The sequence below is a fragment of the Motacilla alba genome, chromosome 17 (genome assembly GCF_015832195.1).
Source record: "Motacilla alba alba isolate MOTALB_02 chromosome 17, Motacilla_alba_V1.0_pri, whole genome shotgun sequence".
Lineage (NCBI taxonomy): Eukaryota > Metazoa > Chordata > Aves > Passeriformes > Motacillidae > Motacilla > Motacilla alba.
In genome coordinates this window covers 7,504,093-7,522,209 of record NC_052032.1, presented here as the reverse complement: position 1 = coordinate 7,522,209, position 18,117 = coordinate 7,504,093, and the positions used below count along the sequence as shown (strand labels likewise).

Genomic DNA, 18,117 nt, shown 5'->3' with positions numbered 1-18,117 from the left:
TCGCTGTCCCTGATCCCGATCCCGGTCCCGGTCCCGGTCCCGGTCCCGGTCCCACCCCGCTGACCCCCTCATGGCCAAGCAGAGTCCTGCGGAGCCGCAGGCGGCGGGGCCGAGCGGCGCGGCCCGCGGGAAGAGCAAGAAGAGGAGGAAGAAGAGGAAGGCCCTCGGGGAAGCGGCGGCCGCGTCGAAAGGCCCCGGCATGGCGGCTGTGGGTCCCCCCCGCGACCCGCAGGAGTTCTCCTCCAACTGGAAGGCGCTGCAGGAGGTGAGGGGGAGCGGGGATACGGTGGGGACAGCCCCGGGGAGCTGGGACAGGGAAGCAGCGGGGCCATGCTGGCAGTGCCTGAGTGCAGCTCGGCGCTGGAAGGGACACCCACCTTCCACTGTCCAGCAAACCCCGTCCAGCCCGGCCTTGGGCACTGCCAGGGATCCAGGGCAGCCACAGCTGCTCTGGGCACGCTGTGCCAGGGCCTGCCCACTCTCCCAGGGAACAATTCCTTCCCAATATCCATTTAATGCTGCCCTCTGGCAGTTTGAAGTCATTCCCTTTGTCCTGTCACTCCAGGCTCTTGTGAATAGTCCCTCTCCCCCTTTCCTGAAGGCTCCATTTAGGGACTGGAAGGACACAATTAGGTCACTCTAAAGCCTTTTCCAGGCTCTTTTCCTTTATCTATTTTTTTATGTCATTTTAGCTGCTGAAACAAAAGGCAAATAACTCCAAGAAGCCCCTCTCCATGGGTCAAACAGGCACCACAAAGAAGCAGCCACTCAAAGCAGCCAAAAGCCCAGGAGTCCCAGCAGTCAATGGGAATGGGAATGTGGTGAGGGCCAAATCCACAAATAAAATGGACAGTGGTTCTGCTAAAGCCAGTCCTCCTTTGGCCAAGCCAGAATCCAAGGGGGGTGCAGCAAAGAAGAGCTTAAATGGCACCAAAAGCAATGGGAAAGGCAGCAAGGAAAAGAAGAAAAATGGCATTGTTGTGAAGGAGAAGGATGAGCTGAAACATAAGAGGAGGAAAGCTGAGGAACACGTGGAGCAGCAGCCCAAAGAGTGAGTATTTCAGGCAGCAGCCCTGGATGGGAATATTTATTTTGGGAGGAGCACAGAGAGGTACATTCCAAACAGCTGCACTTTTCCAGACTCAATTCTGAAAGAAATAAGGAACATTTTTCCCCAGCCTCAGACACAGCAAGAAACCTGCAGAGGTTTAATTTTCACAGGGTTTTTCTCTTGGTTCAGAAAGTAAACATACTTTTTGTACAACAGACACCAGATTGCTTTGAGACTGTTAAATGTGATCAAATCTGTTCTTCCCAGGCCTGACATCTGGTTTGATGACGTTGATCCCAAAGATATTGAAGCAGCACTTGGACCTGAAGCAGCAAAAATTGCCAGAAGGAACCTGGGACTTGAAACAGAGCAATGCCAGTCTGTGGAGCAGGTGCTGGTGAAGGAAAAGGCTTTTGAGGGGTGAGTGAAATCACAGGGGCAAGGATGGCATCAAAGTGTGAGGAATGGGAAGATAGAAACTTCCAGAGACACTGAAGGGTTTGATCTGCAGCCTTGGAAGAAGCTTGGATTGATGTAAAAATACAGCACACAGACATGAAGCAGAAAAATCATAAATTTATGTTTCTATAGTTGTGAGAATGTGCCTTAAGTAAGTAAAAAACTGTATTAATGAGACAGTGAAGGGTTTATAATGAAGAGTGTAATTGTGTAGAGGAAGCTAAGAGTTCAGATGTTATACTAGACATGAGTGGGTACATGTGATAGTAGCCCATTAGATAACAGTGCAGCAGAAATGAGTAAAAGTGATAGGTTAGAAAAGCAAAATAAACTTTGTAGCAACTGTCTATTAAATTAGAAAGTTCCATATTGTCTTGTAACAAAGATCTCAGAACTGCTTTTGAGTATAACCAACTACTTACCCTCATGAATCTCACAGCTTCTGAGACTGATGTTTATCTGAACAGCAAATTGTTTTTAACCTGACTGTAGTCCCATCCCTTCAATTAAACAACAGCAACAATAATAATATCAGAGCTATCAGCCTGGCTTCTGATAACTGACCTGCACAGCGAGCTGACACCTCCCTGCCTCTGCTGCCAGGCTCTGCCCTGCTCCCAGCAGGGTGTGACCCTTGCCAGCTCCAGCTGGGCCCTGCAGAGCTGTCCCCGAGCTGTCCCTTTGCCTTGCAGGCTGACCCGGGCCGTGGCCATGGACTGTGAGATGGTGGGGGTGGGCCCCAAGGGCGAGGACAGCATCTTGGCTCGCGTGTCCATCGTCAACCAGTTTGGCAAGTGTGTTTATGACAAGTATGTCAAGCCCACGGAGAAGGTGACAGACTACAGGACAGCTGTCAGTGGCATCCGGCCTCAGAATATTAACTCAGGTACCAGGGGTTCCCCCAAAGAGGGAGAATGCAGTGGGTTGTCACAGAAGCCTCATTGGATGAGCTTGGAATGCTTTGAGACCTAATTTGGGAAAACAAAATGCTGAGATTTGAGTTAAACTTGATGCTAAGAAAAATTGTGGGAAGAAATGTTTTTATACAGTGATCACTAACACCTTTGAAGGAATTAACTGGTGGAATAGGGTATATAAAAATAATTTCCTTTTCATGCTGTGCTCTTTATAGAGTTCTCTGCACCCTTGAAGGAATTAACTGGTGGAATATAGTGTAAAAAAATCACTTTCTTTTCGTGCTGTGCTCTTTATGGAATTCTCTGTGTTCTAGCGAGCAGACAGTCAGTGTACTGTACAATAACTACAGTCCCAAGGATACTGTTGCTTCCCAGAAAAGATGCAGTGGCTGCTCATGGAAAGTGTTTCCTTGTGTGGCATTTTCAGGTGAAGACTTTAAAACGGTTCAGAAGGAGGTGGCCGAGATCCTGCAGGGAAGGATTTTAGTTGGACACGCCTTACGGAATGACCTAAAGGTACAGTGAAACTGAATTGATCCATCATTCTGGATCAGGGGAACACACCTGAGCTTCTGGAAACCTCCTGAATCCAGCCCTGCCCAGCCCTGCGTGTTGTCCTTCCATGGCTTTAAAGTGTCTCTCACAGTGGATGGGAGCAAACAATGGGCAGCTGCACATTCAGCTCTGTAAAGTTTCATGCAATAACACATTTTAGACTGAAAATGTGATTTCTTCTAGGTCCTACTTCTTGATCACCCTCACAAGAAGATCAGGGACACACAGAGATACAAACCTTTCAAACAGAGAGTCAAGGTAACAGACTGCTGGGAAGGTGCTCAATTAACAGACTTCAGAGCTGCTGACTCACTCCTGTGCTTGCTTTTACCTGACCCTGTTCCTTCTTTCCTACCTATGCACACACACATCTCCTACTTCATTTATTATTCCTGGTGTTTCACCAGCAGGGGCTAAGATGTGCTATTTTTTGAGGAACATAACATTTTTATATAACAGCCATCTCTGTTATCTCAAGTCCTGTGAGACAGCGTGGTTTACGATCTGTTGTGTCCCTAGAGTTCCAGGCCATCCCTGAAGCTGCTCTGTGAGAAGCTGCTCAATGTCCAGGTGCAGACAGCAGAGCACTGCTCGGTAGGTACCTGCTCACAACAGCCAGCTCTGGCTTCTGCTTCAGTCCACAGGGCTGTGCTTCCTCCCATGGAGCTCAGCAAGCTCTGCTTGGACAGCAGCAGCAGTGAGCCTGACAGCTGAGCTTGCTCGCTGTTCACTCATTCCATTAACAACTTCTGCACAAGTCAGCTCTTAACTCTGAATTCTTGTTAAAATTCCCAAGGGGAAAAGTAATGATCAGGGGATCTGTTCACCCTAAAAGCAGCATTGTGCACTGCTGCACTGTGGCAGGATGGGTAAATGTAGTTGTGTTATTTTATGAAAATGCCTTTGCTAGGATTTTCTTCTCCTGAGAAGCTGAAGGGCCTCAGCTTCAAGTGTGAACAGTTTGTGATCTGCTGCTGTGGGATGCAGCAGGTGCTTCCTCCATTGCTCAGTGTGGGATGTTTCTGCTTGGTGGCCAATCCAGGGGGCAGCAGCTCTCGGGCTCTCTGGGAGTCACAGAACTTTGTTATTCATTCCTTTCTATTCCTATCTCACCTTCTAATGATTCTTTTATCTCTATTCTTTGTAGTATAGTTATAGTATAGTCTTTTTTAATGTAATATATATCATAATATAATAAACCAGCCTTCTAAAATAAAATCAAGATCTCTCCTTCCCTTCACCAAGTCCTAACTGCCCAGAAGACCCACGGTAATAGGTAAACAGTGGGAGAGGCTACACCTGAACCTCAGCAGATCCTTTATTTCTGTGGGCAGGATGGAAAAGAGGAATGAAGTGGGGAAACAAAACTGGCAGGGGAGCTCACAGACACTGTATCAATCACCAAATTCTCTTAAGATTTTCCAAGTAACAATCAGAAATGCAGAGCCTTGTGGTGGGGCCTGGACTCTAAATACACCATTTATCCCTTTGCCTAGGCACAGAGCCCAAATGTAAAAAGAGATCATGAAATGTTAATTGGAAGGATGTATTAAAATGATGGAAGATTTAGCTGCTTATTATCTCACATCCTTGTCTGCTCTTTTCTCTTTCAGATCCAGGATGCACAAGCAGCTATGAGACTTTACACCCTGGAGAAAAAGAAATGGGAAGCTGCTGTTAAGAACAAAGCTAACAAGAAAAGTTGTAAAACTTAAAAACACAGGGCAGAATCTTTCATCTGCAGCATTTGCTGGTTTGATGTCACATTCCAAATTTAGAGAGAGGTAAAAACTGACAGCAGCTGCTTCATAAAATCCATCCAAAGACAATGCTGCAATAACCTGGAAGTGCAGGAATGCTGTTGTATCCTGTGGATGGGCCCTGTGCCTGCTACTGTGCTCAAACAGCCTTTGTAACAAATGCCTGCAGATGGGAAGAACTTCATCAGTTAAATTTCTTCAACAGAAATAGACACGGAACAAGTTAAAAAAATTAAATTATGATAAATAAAGGAAGAAACTGTCATTGCTTTGTCAAAACTCCAAGGACTAAAATCTTTATTTTAGGTATGTTGAGGCCCACAAAGCCAGGTCTGCTGCAAGGTGAATTCTTAATTATTGCTGTTAGTCACACACTTGTGGTACCTAAACCAGCAATAAATACCTGTTTATATATTATTAATAGCCCAATATTCTTTCTTCTGGTGAGAAGAATCCTCTCATGGAGGTTCCAGGCTTTTGTATCCAGCAGTGGCCAAGTCTTGTTCTCAGACAAAGCGTTTTTCCTTCCTCAGTTTCAAAAGTGTTGCATCCACCAGCGTCTGAATCTCCTGGAGGGAAATGTGAGAATCGGCAGACAGAAGATTACCTTGTTGCTGCAGTTATTTTTGTATTCATTTATTAATAAAAACAGTGTGTCTAACATAGGTCTTTGAAGTGGCTGCTGTTACAACAGGAGAGGGAGCTTTCTCCCCTTCTGTGATTATTTTTTTCGGTGCTACCTTGTGGCTGCACTGTTCCTTGAAGGGGTGCAGGCAATGCCTGCAGGAGAACAGTTTGTGACTGCTGAAATTTGAAAACAATTCCGTAAATACAAAGCTAAAATCAGCAAAATTAAGACTAACCGGTTCTATTGTCTTGATGAACAGACCTAATTAATGGTTTCTTGCCAGCAAGCCATTGCAGAAGAAATATTAGTGTAACATATTAAATAGCTCTGATAACTTTGCTGGTTTTTCCTTTTTTTCAGTGTGACTGCTTGGTGAAATTTAATGTAAGTTAAATCTTCCCACAAGCTGTCAGAAAGTTGTTTTTTTTTTGGGTTGTTTTTTTTTCATTTGTTAATGATGCCACTTCCAAACCAAAAATAAATTGGATGTAATATACTTATGGCTTTATTATGTAAACGTCAGCCTGGTTTAGCATGAAGACTGTAATAAATTAATGTAATGTTGCAAGAGACCAGAACATAATTTTTTAAAATTTCAGCATTAACAACAACAACAAGAAAAACAACTTTCAACCACTTGTTCTCAGTAATTAGAACTGTCCTTACAAACTCACTCTTCACTCCACGTGCAGCTGATTCTCTATATTTCTGCACTGTGATCAAATCCCTCACCAGAAACAATACACTAATATACTTCATTATCACAGAGACTTCTCCATACCGTGCTAAATGGAAACTGGAGTTTTATTTCAGACAGCAGCTTTTCCATTTTCTGCGATCTCATATTCAGCATAACCTCATCTGCAGTGCCAGTGAACAAGAAAATGTGTGGTTATAGCACACCTGCCAGTGGAGCAGGAGCTAAAGGAGCAGGCTAAAGGGGAGAGGACAGAGCTACACCAGGAGGAGGCAAGGTAAGATGAAGTTAAAATGTGTTACCATCGGAGTGGTATTTGTTAGGAACAAGTGGAGTGAATTCTCAGGAGGATGAATTGGAGCTTTCTCAGACACAAAGTCTTTGCTGAGAGCAGCTAACACGTCCCTGAGAGCTGCTGTTGTGGTTTTACTGATTTCGGGGCTGGGAGAGAGGAGGAGACCCAACAAGTGGCAGCAGCAGCCATCTCACCATACTGAACCATCTCGTTCATCAGCAGGCACAGAGCCCCTGCCACCCCTGGCTCGTGGGAATGAAGGTGGTATTCATCTTTGATCAGCTCTGTTCCACAGCCCTTTGAGTCCAGCAGAATTGCCAAAGCTGCAGTTTCTGCAAGGAAGACAAACACTGCTGTGCTCTTTGTAGCTGCAGACTGCAGGATCTGCTTCCCATCCCTCACCAGCTGGCTCGTTTTCAGGAAGCTGTGCCCATTCTTTTCAGTCTTCCTAACAACTATGCTGAAGCATATTTGGGAACAAGTGGACATGCAGCTGACACTGCCATGCAGGGCAGAAGTGATTTTAATGATTGTTTTCATGTTGATGGAGCTGATTGGTAATTAATAAAAGCAGAACTGCTGAATGTTACCTGAGAGCCTCACAAGGCTGGCTAATGCCAGGCAGCCGTTCTTCACCAGCACTGCTCTTTCTGGGTTCATCCTGAGGGCATCCAGCAAAAGTGCTGCTGTGGGCTCATAGTCACTGTCAGTTAAGCAGCCTTGAAAGAAAATAAACAAAACACACAGAAAAGCCCAAAATTTCACTACCCTTCAGGCCAAAAGAATAAAGAGAGTCCTGAATACTCAACTTATTCTGCTGAAATGAGATTGCTGAGGGTGTTTTGCTCAGCTGTTCCCTGTGGAACAATGGCACAAGGGCAGGCAGCAGGTAAATGTGATGATATTGTTGCATGAGGAAGAAATAAGACAGAGTAGTACTGCAAGGATGGGTTCCTTAGTGCAAATGATAATGAAAGATTATTTCCTTTTTAACATGAAATACTGTTCCAAATCAACCAAGCACGGTTGGACTCCCCATTAGCAGTATCTGGTGATTTAATTGCTACAGCTCATCAAAAATGGCTTCACTGGGGAGCCACAGAGCGAGTGCAGGGAAGAGCAACCAAGAGAGCATGCAAGTTCCCAACTCTGCTGCCATCTGCAGAGCCTCTCCAGCCCCGCAGCCTGGGCGGCAGGATTACCACTGACACACAGACATCCCAGCCTTTCCCATGCCCAAGGGACAACAGGGAGACTGGGATCACACACCTCGGAGCGCCAGTGCCCACAGCGCTGAGCAGGCAGACTCAACAACGACTCCATCGTGGAGGTGTTTCTGAAGCACTGCTGAGGTGACAGGGAGAGCACTCGCCAGCACTGCTTGGTCTGCATTATTCTCTGAATCACCTTAGCAGAAAGGAAATGCAGCAGGCAGAGCTATTTAATGAAGTAATGATACCATTGTATGTCAAATTCTATCAGTAAAACCTTAATGGGTGCTGGCACTGGAATAATGCAACATTGTTTTAGTCTGGAGGGCAGCAGAGGGAAGGGATCAAAAATGTACAGAACCAAAGCAAGTGCTACAGGACTAATAAATAATTCCGTTTATTGCAGAAAGCTGAACTTCTGCAGGAACTAGTGTTCTTTGTCATTTAAATTATGCATAGGGATCACAGCAAGAAGCCTCCAGAAATAACCACAGTTTTGACAGAATCCAGGCTGCAGGATGGAAATTCAGCTGTCCCATAAATCCAGTGGGTAATTTGCTGCACAGAGGGAATAAAACACACCAGGTGAAACTGTGCACAGTCTGGGCTTCCAGCCTTGCACGATGATCAGAACACCACACACCTCCACAAGAACACACCACAAACAAATCAGTAAATATAAAATCGGGTCACACCTTGGCCTGAACGGCTCAAATTTGATACCTTATCGCATAAAGAGTTGCTAAAAAGCTCTGCATTAATTTTTGTTTTTATCCAACTCTGGATCACAAAGTGATGGTTGCAGTGCTGTGGAAACAACTCTCCAGAATCATAAAATCAGATTGGTTTGGGTTGGAAGGAATCTTAAAGATCATCTCGTTCCATCTCCCCGGAACAAGAATGGGAGAAAATCCAATCCCAGCGACAGGAATGTCTGAACTCAATTAGGCTCAATACCTGCTGCACTTCAGTCACAGGAGTGCAGGCACAACACTCCTGTGTTCCACTCACCGCTCGCAGCCAAGCTCCAGAGAACGGCACAGCAAGAGAAGCAGATCCTGTCATTATGAAGAAAACGTCTCAAAATTGACACAAGGTCCGGAATGATTCCAACTTTCCTTAGGCTCTCCGCAGCTACTTCTGAAAGCCACAAAACCATAGAACGTGGGTTTTTAGTCCCACTCACTGGCCTCGAGAAACAGGCAGCACTAAGGTGTTTAAACTGAGATAACAGACCGGTAACATGAGCCCATCCGCTGGACAAAAGGAAGCAAGAGAACAGACAGAATTCTTTAACAAGATGCACCTCACACATCCGATCCTTTCAAATGCATGCCTGGCCATCCTTCTTCCTCACAGACTTGGAACTCACAGAGCAGGACAGGAACTGAGAGGGTGTAAATTACAATTTTTTACCTGTTTCCATTTTAACGATTCAAACTAAGCTTCAGAATTAGGAAACTCTGGATAAAAATAGTTAGGTGTGAGACACGACTCTTTGTAGTAATTTTTTGAAGATTTCCCCCTTGCTGCTAAATCCTACTGTAACCATTTCTAGAAACAGTCTTTGATGACTGTTGAACTGACACTGAAAACAACTAAAAATATTATAAATATTTAGCAATTACAAGTTCAGGAGAAAAGAAAACAAAGTAGAGAAGTTAGGGAGAATGATTTCAATTCATCATGGCAGAGTGTCCAAAATAGAATTCAGGTTCTGTGCCCTCATTTTCTCAAGCACTAATATTTGCAGAGTTTGGACTTGTTTCCAAACTGAGAGGAAATACAGAATTGTATCTATCAGAGTGGTCCTGTAAATCCCTGAAGCCTCAGCATTGTATCTTAAACTTTCAGGGGTGTTATCAATATCTGGTCAATCTTACCAATATTATCATTATTAAATTAATAATTACCCACAGACACCCACACCTCTCAGTGAAATGACAAGTTCAGCATTATATCTTGGATTTGCTTCAAAAAGTAAAAATATATTAAGATTCCCCAAAGAATGAGCAAGGTGACCCACCACTGGCTGAAACCATCATCAACAACGTGCAGAGCATTGAAAGGAACTCTTCATTTTCAGAATGTTTCCTCACTGTGTGTAACAGGCAGCTGGCCACGCTCTCATCCAGGGCCATCACCACCCCCTGTTCCAGAGCTGTCACCAGGAACATTGGAATAGAACAAAGATTTCAGTGGTTTTGAGTGAAATCTGAACCCCCCTGCCCTGCAATCAGCATAGCAAAACATTCAATTAGCAGCATTTCTTCACATAAAATAAGCAAAAGTTACTTTTAAACTTTCAGTTGCTGAAACACAATTCTTAGTATTTTTAAGCTCACATCATCAGGTGGTTTTGGGGGAAATTGCCATGAAAGTGACAGCAGGGACCACACAAGAGACCCAAAACCACTTTTATGGTTTAAAATTTAAACACCAAACGACAAGAGTCTTATTTATGCCCTGTAGCAACACTCTACATAACATGAAAACAAACTTGGCTGGACAAGATCAGCACCTACATTTAAAATTAACTCTTAACACAGAATTGCTGTGTGCCAGTCCTGAAGGAAGGCCATGAGAATTCAGAAAGCTGCTTAACTCCCTGTAGTTCTTTAACTTCATCCCCTAAAATTGTTAATTGGGCAGATAATGGGTTCAGTGATCTTCACAAGACCCAGCAGAAGGAGGAAGTCTTGATTGTACCTTGACTAAGAATTTCAAGCAATAAAGTGCAGCCTTCTACTTGTAAATCCAGAGAATCTGTGTGAATCTTCATGGCAAGAGCGATCACTTCTGTGCATGTTAGCAGATGGGGGAATGCTGTGGGGGAACAGAAATTCTTTGAGAAAGGTTCTTGAATCAACGAGAACAAAACGGAGTGAATTGTTTTCATCTGTGTGGGAATGTCTCCTATCATTAAAGCTAAGAAAAACCCTGAGTTTTAACATCAGAAGCCAATGCCAGCATTAAAATGCTGTCAAAGGACAGAGCATGTTATCACTGATTTAACACAGAGCTTTGAATTATGAACCTTGATCTGAAAGCTTTTGAAAAATGTGCAGCTTCTGGGAGAAAATACACAGCTTTCACCCTCACAGCTTTACAGACACAGGAATTAGCCATGTGTACCTTCCTTTTGCTCTGCCAGCCTTGCAGCCCCAGGAATTACCCCTAAGTCATCCCAGGACTTGTGGAAATTACCTTCCTCAAATGTCAGTTTGCTGCCAGTTCAAATATCACAGGGGTTTTTTCCCCCAGTGCCCGTTTTTATTATCCTGTAAAGCCCCTCTGCTGGCTAACAAAAGCATGTAGAGAACAAGCACTAACACAATCCCATCACTGCTGCCTGGAGAAATAGGAAGAGAGCAATTTCATTCTCATTTGTGGGCATTAGAAATGTTTTCCTCTTCCTATTATCTCCAAATGTAAGGAAGGAGCAGAATAAATAAACAAATAGATCCAACGGTGCCTTACCACTTTTATCCTCTACAAAGCTGGCAAGGTGCTGAATGCCTTTAGCCTGGACTTCTTCCACATCCCAGGAAGCCTGCATGAATTCTGAGAAACCAAGGAAAACCTTCCAACCATTCCACACAAACACACAAAGCACTCAAATTGTCTCTGCTTTGTGCAAGCTGTGAATTCATATGAATGAAAGGAATGAAATTTGGGATTGTTGAAAAGAGAAAACCTTTCCCCCCCAACTCATTAAACATTTCAATATTACCAAGTGTTATGATTCACAATGTATTTGCCATTATATCTATATTTTTTGGGGACTTGTTGGAATATTAAATCAGAGCAGATATAGGAGCTTTAAATGCATCATTCCAACAGACTTTTCAAATTAAAATAACATCTTCCTTACTGAAAAGTAAAATAATGGAGCAGGTCCCCTGTGGCGTGAATCAGCAAACATGTTACAATTCAAACAAAATACGTGGAGCTCCCAAATTTTCTGAGGGATGACCTCTGACCCTGTTAACTTTTGCAGTAGGAATGGCTGAGAACCTTAGGAATTTAGAGGAAAAGTTGCATAGTGATCCTTGCTCCAAAGAGTATCCCATTTTATTGCAGGTAAAATGAGTGGCCAAGAATTTATTTCCAATTAGAATACATCCTGGCTGGAAGGGTCTATTTCCTGTGAAAATCACCTTTACATTAATCTGATTCTCCTTATTACCTAGAATACTTTCAACTCCTCCCTGAAAGAGCTCATCTGTTAGTGTGGGAGGCAGAGTCTTCTTCAGCTTTATTGAGGTTTCACCAGCAAAAGTCAGGCATTTCCCAACAAAAGGAACAGTGACCAGGTCCCTGGAATTTTGAGAGACAAAAGCAGCACCAGTGAGTTAGAACTACTAAGTTAGAAAAGAAAAAAAATCTACAGGCATTGTTCCATTTTGATATTAAAAAAAAATCTAATATTACTTCTAGACTAGATTATTTTTGACAGAACTTAAACAATTTACTTCCAAACAGCTCAAGAAAGAGCTCACATTGCACAAGCCATGCTCAGGTGTCAACTTCAGGCTCATAAAACATGAATTTATATTATAACTTTAAAAAGGGACACCTGTTCATCTCAGTGTCCACTCTGAAGGAATATCAAGCCTTTAATAACTCAATTTGTTGAGGCAGGAGGATCAGCAATGTTAAACCTTTCCAACAGCAGTGAACATTCCAAATTTGTGGAGGCAGGAGGAGTTTAGGACAGAATAAATCAAGGGAAGGCAGCCAGAACTCACCTCGCCGTGGGTCTCATGCTGGGCTCAATCTGTAGCATCACCAATAAAAGTGGAAAGAAAGGCAAATAGCTGCTTTCTCCTTCCTGCATCAGGGTCAGGGCTCCCTCAAGGCAGCTGCTGTCCCCTCTGATACCCTGCAGTAAGGATTTTATCTCTTCTGCCTGAGGAGAGCACAGTGTGAGGGAGCTCTCACACACTCAGATATCCTGATGGGCCCAGGACCCTTTAAATCCCTAACAAATCACTCTTACACACATTCAGAACAAAGCAGCTCATCATATCAAGGAGGACACAGCCCAGGGACCAGATGTCAGATTTCTCAGTGAAAGAAAAGCCAAATGTTTCCGGAGCCATCCAAGACTTGCTTTCTGTAGAAACAGGAATCACACGGTGACATTGCTGACATTGTGCTCCCAAAAACTACAAAACACACTGTAACTAGTGAACATTTTTCTAAGATGTTCCTGAGGATAAAGCTAAAAAAGGATTCCAACTGTATTGATTGCAGAAACTCACACACATATCTCCATTTTTCACTTGTGAACACAATTAATGCTGCAGACAGCTGCCTATGAAAATTCTATTTAGAAGACAAATAGTTTAATGCTGAGAAAGTTATCTTCCCTCTCCTTTCTCCTCTTCCCTCATTTTTCTCTGAGGAATAAAAATACCCACAACTGAAGCCTTTTAAAAATACAAAAGGATTGTAGTAAGAACAAATAGCTACCTTCTTCCACTCTGATTTTCCATTTCAGCTCATCTCTCATAAGTGTTTCAGTGCTGAAGTCACTCAGCATGAAGGAGGGTTCACCAGTCACCAGGATGTTGGATGGCTTGAGATTTCTGCAACACAAATATTTTCTGTCAGCCTGTGAAATTAGAGCCTAATCATGTATAATCACAAATTCCCTGCATCTTTAGCCCTCAGAAGGTTTGGTTTGTTGGTTTTTTTTTTGGCGGGGGGTGGGGGAATTGGTTTGGACATTTTTTGTGTTCTGTTGGTTTTCATTCTTTTTTTAATATACAAGTGACAATCAACCAAACTACAATTATTTTTCTCTCTAAATGCTTTGAAATTTGTGCTTTTTGATTGATTGATCTGAGCATGGAATGCAAGGGCTGTCTCTTGTTCAGATACACAAACTTTGTCCATCGCAGCCACCAAAATGTGAGCATTTAAAGAGATGGAGAATATTTTAATATTAAAAAAACCCCAAACAAACTCAGGAGATAATACCTCAATCAAATGAGTATTCTAGACAAAACTCAGGAAATAAGTAACTTCAGAAGTAAGAAAAAACCTAAAGTCTGGAACTTCTACCCCCTACTCCTCTTGGAAGAGTAAAATTCCCTGCCTCTGAGCATTTCTGGACAAACACTGCAAAGAACAGGAGCCTGTCAGACAAAGAAAACAAGATTTTTTTTCTCTCACCTGTGCCAAATATTTTGTTTGTGTATGTAAAACAAAGCATCCACCATCTGTCCCAGGAACTTCTGAACCACCTGTGGAGGGAAATGGACACGAAAGTGTAACACAAACAGAGGAACTTCCAAATATCTTTCAGAAGTGAGTTTCCAAAACCACCCTCCTGTGCTTTGAAGGCTTTAGGGAGGATTTTCAGAAAGAAGGAATGCCATAAAAGCAACAAGCCTCTCAGTTCAAACAGGTGCCTCTTCTGTACTTTTTACCATGCCTGGTATCTTTTCTGATTTCTGCCTCTTTTCCCTGATTAGAGCTGAGAGATCTCCTTGGCCCGAGTGCTGCATCACCAGGCAGAGGAACAGAGATGAGACCTGCAGTAAAACATTGCACCAAAATTGCTGAATTGTTTGCAAGTAACAGAGACAAAACCAAGCTGGTGGCTGTGATGTTCACAGTACAAAAGGGTTCTGAGATGATTATTCTCTCACAGAAGAGACAATGTTTAATTTCTTTCACTAAAAATACAGCACGCTCATTGTTTTAGCAAATAAAATAAACCATCACTATCAAGCATCTGATCTGAAGCTGTATAGGATGATTCAAATCAATTATAGATCCAGAAAATCATCAAAGGTTCTGTCCAAGCACTGAAGAAAATCTGCCAATAAATAAGTCAGGGCTTTCAGCCTCTTGTGGTCCCCTATAGAGGGGTTTTCATGCAGGCATGAAAATCAGAATTGCACACCAATTCCCATCAGAATCTGGGAGTCTGCCATGTGATGGACTCCAATCCATACATATTCACAGCTCTTTGGTGTGTGTATTCAGGAGCCAAAAAAAACCCCCAAAAATCAGGCTTGTTTCAAACCAAAAAACCTTCTTTTTTAGCATCTCACCCCAATGACCCCAAATTTAAATCTGTGAATAGGCTGGTGTGCCCAGAACATAAAGCACACATTCCAGTTTAACTCATCCTGTTCCATTCTCACCTCATTATTCCAAGTCAGGAACAATTCTCTGTAAGTACAGATGTTAGAATGGCAGAGTTTTAGCAAATCCATTGCCTGCACAGAAAAAGATAAAATAGAGACAGCTTTCTATAGCTACAGTCCTTCCCTTTAACAGGACCTTAAATTACACCCAAAGCCAGTTCCTCACTTGTTCAGGCCACATTTCTGATCCAACTCTTCCAAAGTGCCAGCTCTGTTAAATATTTGCATACACAAATGTGGAAAGAAGGAAAACATTTCACCCAGTGCTGCAACAGCCTTGTGAGATTCAAAGATATAAACTGATCCACAGGGAGATGATGTGTGAACCACCCCCTTCTCCAGTTCCTAACATCCTAACCTGAAAACATTTCTTAGAATGTGAGTTGGGATGATTTTTCAAGAGCAGCCATTATTTCCTGTAACCTCCGTGCAGGCTTGAACCTCAGCAAACACAATGGCACGAGAGAGAGAGATTTTTATCTCCTTGAAGGTGGTTTCTGTGCAGGGCTCTAACAAACCCTGACCACTTCAGCAAACTTGCTGATTATGTGGAAGATAAAAAGAATTCAGGTTACTCTCCTACAGTTGTGTAAAAAGAGCCACGCTCCCAGGTGGCACAACTGCATTTATTTTAATAGATGTAATTCAATATTTATTTCAACAGAAAAACTGGAACAAGTTTTACTGGTAATGCCATATTTGATAGAGAAAGAGGTAATCTCTCTGACCAGGATAAAATATCTGCACAGGCATTTATTCTCCTTCTTTTCCAACTCCAGATGCTGTGCATACTGGGCACTGGGAGACTCATCCATCATGTGCTATTCCACTATTTTATTGAAACCACTTTTGGTCTTTCAAGAGTAATGCTGATGCTTCTTACTCAAGGCATTACAACAAAGTTTGTACCAAAAAAAAGGGTACAACAAAGGGAGGAAATAATTCACATTAAAAATGTCCAACTCTGAGAAATCAGCATATCATAAAATATGTTATCTAGACATCGAGTTATTAATAATAAACTACAAACAGACCAAGGTTCTCCTTCAGCTTAAAGGCCAAAAGGATGAGTTTTGTCCTTTGGCTTCACAAAACAAACAATAATTCTGAGAAAGAACTATCCTCTGAGAAGAGGTGTCCATTTGAATTTACATATCTATAAATAACAACAATTAATACAAACCCTGGCCTGAGCCCAAGCAGAGGGCAGAGAGCACACCCCACAAATAATTCGACCTGATTTACTTATTTACTCAGCTAATCCTTGCAGATAAAAGACTTGGTTCTATCAAGACTTTGGTCTTTGTGAGTGGAGCAGTAAAGAAAAGGCTGCACCAATACCTCCTTCAAGGCCACATTTGCTTGGTGTTGGTCAATGCATTCAACCTGCACCAAAGAAAAGACAGGGCTGAGATTGTAACAGAGACATCACGGAACTTCGAGGCAGAACACTCTCACCAAGGTGCAAATGACAACAGTTTTCAATGACAGGGCAAATCTCTCCTGTTTGGGGCAGTTTTGGAGTCAGGAGATGGGTAAAACAGAGCTGAAAATACGTGTGTGACAGACAGTGTTTCTGCACTGTCAGGGCAGCAGTGAACTGAGGTGACAGCACCGAGGGGACCTCACTTGGCTGCTGCCCTTTCCCCACTTTGAGCCTCAACATTCCACTAACTGATTGGAATCTCCCATTTTCCCAAAAAGCAGCACTATAGAAAGCAAGCCCACTCTTTCCCAGCAGCTGAGCTGCCCAGCATGGGTCTCTTGCTATTATCCTGGTGACCCTGGAGACAACAAACATGCCTCACTCTTGTTTTCATAGCAACCACCTGCTCACCTGCTTTATTGCATATTTCTTCTGGGCACTCTCATCCGTTTTCAGCTGAGCCACCAGCATCGTGCCCAGTGCCCCGGGCTGGAGCTGCTCCAGAACCTGCCCAGGACACACCCAGAGCACGGCTCAGCCAGGGCAGAACAATCGAGGCAAAAAAACCCTTCAGTAGAAACCTTCCACACAGGAAACTCCGTGTGGAAATGCTCCCCCCGGCAGGGCCAGGGACACCCCTAGGGACACCCCAGCCACCGAGAGGAGCACAGGACTAGGGACACCCCAGCCACTGAGAGGAGCACAGGACTAGGGACACACCACCTTCACCCCAGATCCTGAGAGGAACACAGGCCTTGGGACATCCCTAGGGACACCCCAGCCACTGAGAGGAACACAGGACTAGGGACACCCCAGCCACTGAGAGGAACACAGGACTAGGGACACACCACCTTCACCCCAGATCCTGAGAGGAACACAGGACTAGGGAACTAGTGACACACCACCTTCACCCCAGATGCTGAGAGGAACACAGGCCTTGGGACATCCCTAGGGACACCCCAGCCCCTGGGAGGAACACAGGCTTTGGGACACCCCCACCTTCACCCAGCTTCAGAGAGGAGCACAAGCCTCGGGACACCCCCACCCGCACCCCACTCCTGAGAAGAACACAGGACGAGGGACGCCCCCAGGGACACCCCAGCTCCTGAGAGGAGCACGGGCCTGCCCTTCCCTCGCCTTCAGGGCATTCCCCATGCTGGAAACACCCCCAGAGCACTCACACCCCCTCCGGGAGCCCCTCAGGGCCACTCAACCCCCACCTCCCTGGGCCGTGTGCTGCTCCCAGGGTACCCACACCATCCCCAGGGCCATGGACCCGCATACACCCCTCCAGCGCCACTTTACCCACCCTAGCCACTCACGCCATGTCCCCAAGGGCACCCACAGCACCTGCCCTGATCACAAACCCCCCATACACCCCTCCAGCGCCACTTGATCCACTCAGAGCCACTGACACCATGTCCCCAAGGGCACCCACAGCCCCTGGGCTGATCACAAACCCCCCATACACCCCTCCAGCGTCACTTTACCCACCCAGTGCCACTTTACCCACCCAGAGCCACTGACACCATGTCCCCAAGGGCACCCACAGCCCCTGCCCTGATCACAAACCCCCCATACACCCCTCCAGCGCCACTTTACCCACCCTAGCCACTCAGGCCATGTCCCCAAAGGCACCCACAGCCCCTGGGCTGGTCACAGACCCCCCCTCAGGGCCATGTACCCCACACAGACCCCTCCAGCGCCACCGACACCCCCACAATGCTGCTTATTGCCGGCTAGAGCTAGAGCCTAAGGGCAGCACCTCATATTTTTCCATGGCGGGGACACAGCCCGGCCTCCCACCCGGGACGGCGGGGCAGCGGCCCTGGGGGCGTGAGACCCCCACCCACCCCCAGAAGCGCCTCGGGGGCGCGGCCCCTTTAAGAGCGCTGAGGGGCGTGTCCGGGGGGCGTGTCCCGGCGGGGAGGCCCCGCCCCCCGCGCGCCGGC

The 18,117-nt window shown here is 44.8% G+C and overlaps 2 protein-coding genes across 2 annotated transcripts; one reads left to right on the top strand and one right to left on the bottom strand.

The window, feature by feature from the left end:
- The first annotated feature begins 2 nt into the window (after positions 1-2).
- REXO4 (REX4 homolog, 3'-5' exonuclease) lies at positions 3-5,163 on the top strand. Its single transcript, XM_038156555.1, has 8 exons — positions 3-265; positions 693-1,051; positions 1,319-1,471; positions 2,203-2,396; positions 2,855-2,943; positions 3,166-3,240; positions 3,502-3,576; positions 4,596-5,163. Exons 1-8 carry the CDS (start codon positions 71-73, stop codon positions 4,695-4,697), a joined length of 1,242 nt encoding a protein of 413 aa, XP_038012483.1. The 5' UTR covers positions 3-70; the 3' UTR covers positions 4,698-5,163.
- STKLD1 (serine/threonine kinase like domain containing 1) lies at positions 5,150-18,052 on the bottom strand. Its single transcript, XM_038156554.1, has 19 exons — positions 17,931-18,052; positions 16,577-16,672; positions 16,081-16,125; positions 14,737-14,811; positions 14,014-14,118; positions 13,757-13,827; positions 13,052-13,167; positions 12,580-12,692; positions 12,325-12,485; positions 11,763-11,893; positions 11,054-11,137; positions 10,283-10,399; positions 9,600-9,734; positions 8,585-8,713; positions 7,632-7,769; positions 6,953-7,081; positions 6,557-6,694; positions 6,152-6,231; positions 5,150-5,311 (listed from the first exon to the last, which is right to left on the bottom strand). Exons 1-19 carry the CDS (start codon positions 17,943-17,945, stop codon positions 5,249-5,251), a joined length of 1,941 nt encoding a protein of 646 aa, XP_038012482.1. The 5' UTR covers positions 17,946-18,052; the 3' UTR covers positions 5,150-5,248.
- Positions 18,053-18,117: the final 65 nt, after the last annotated feature.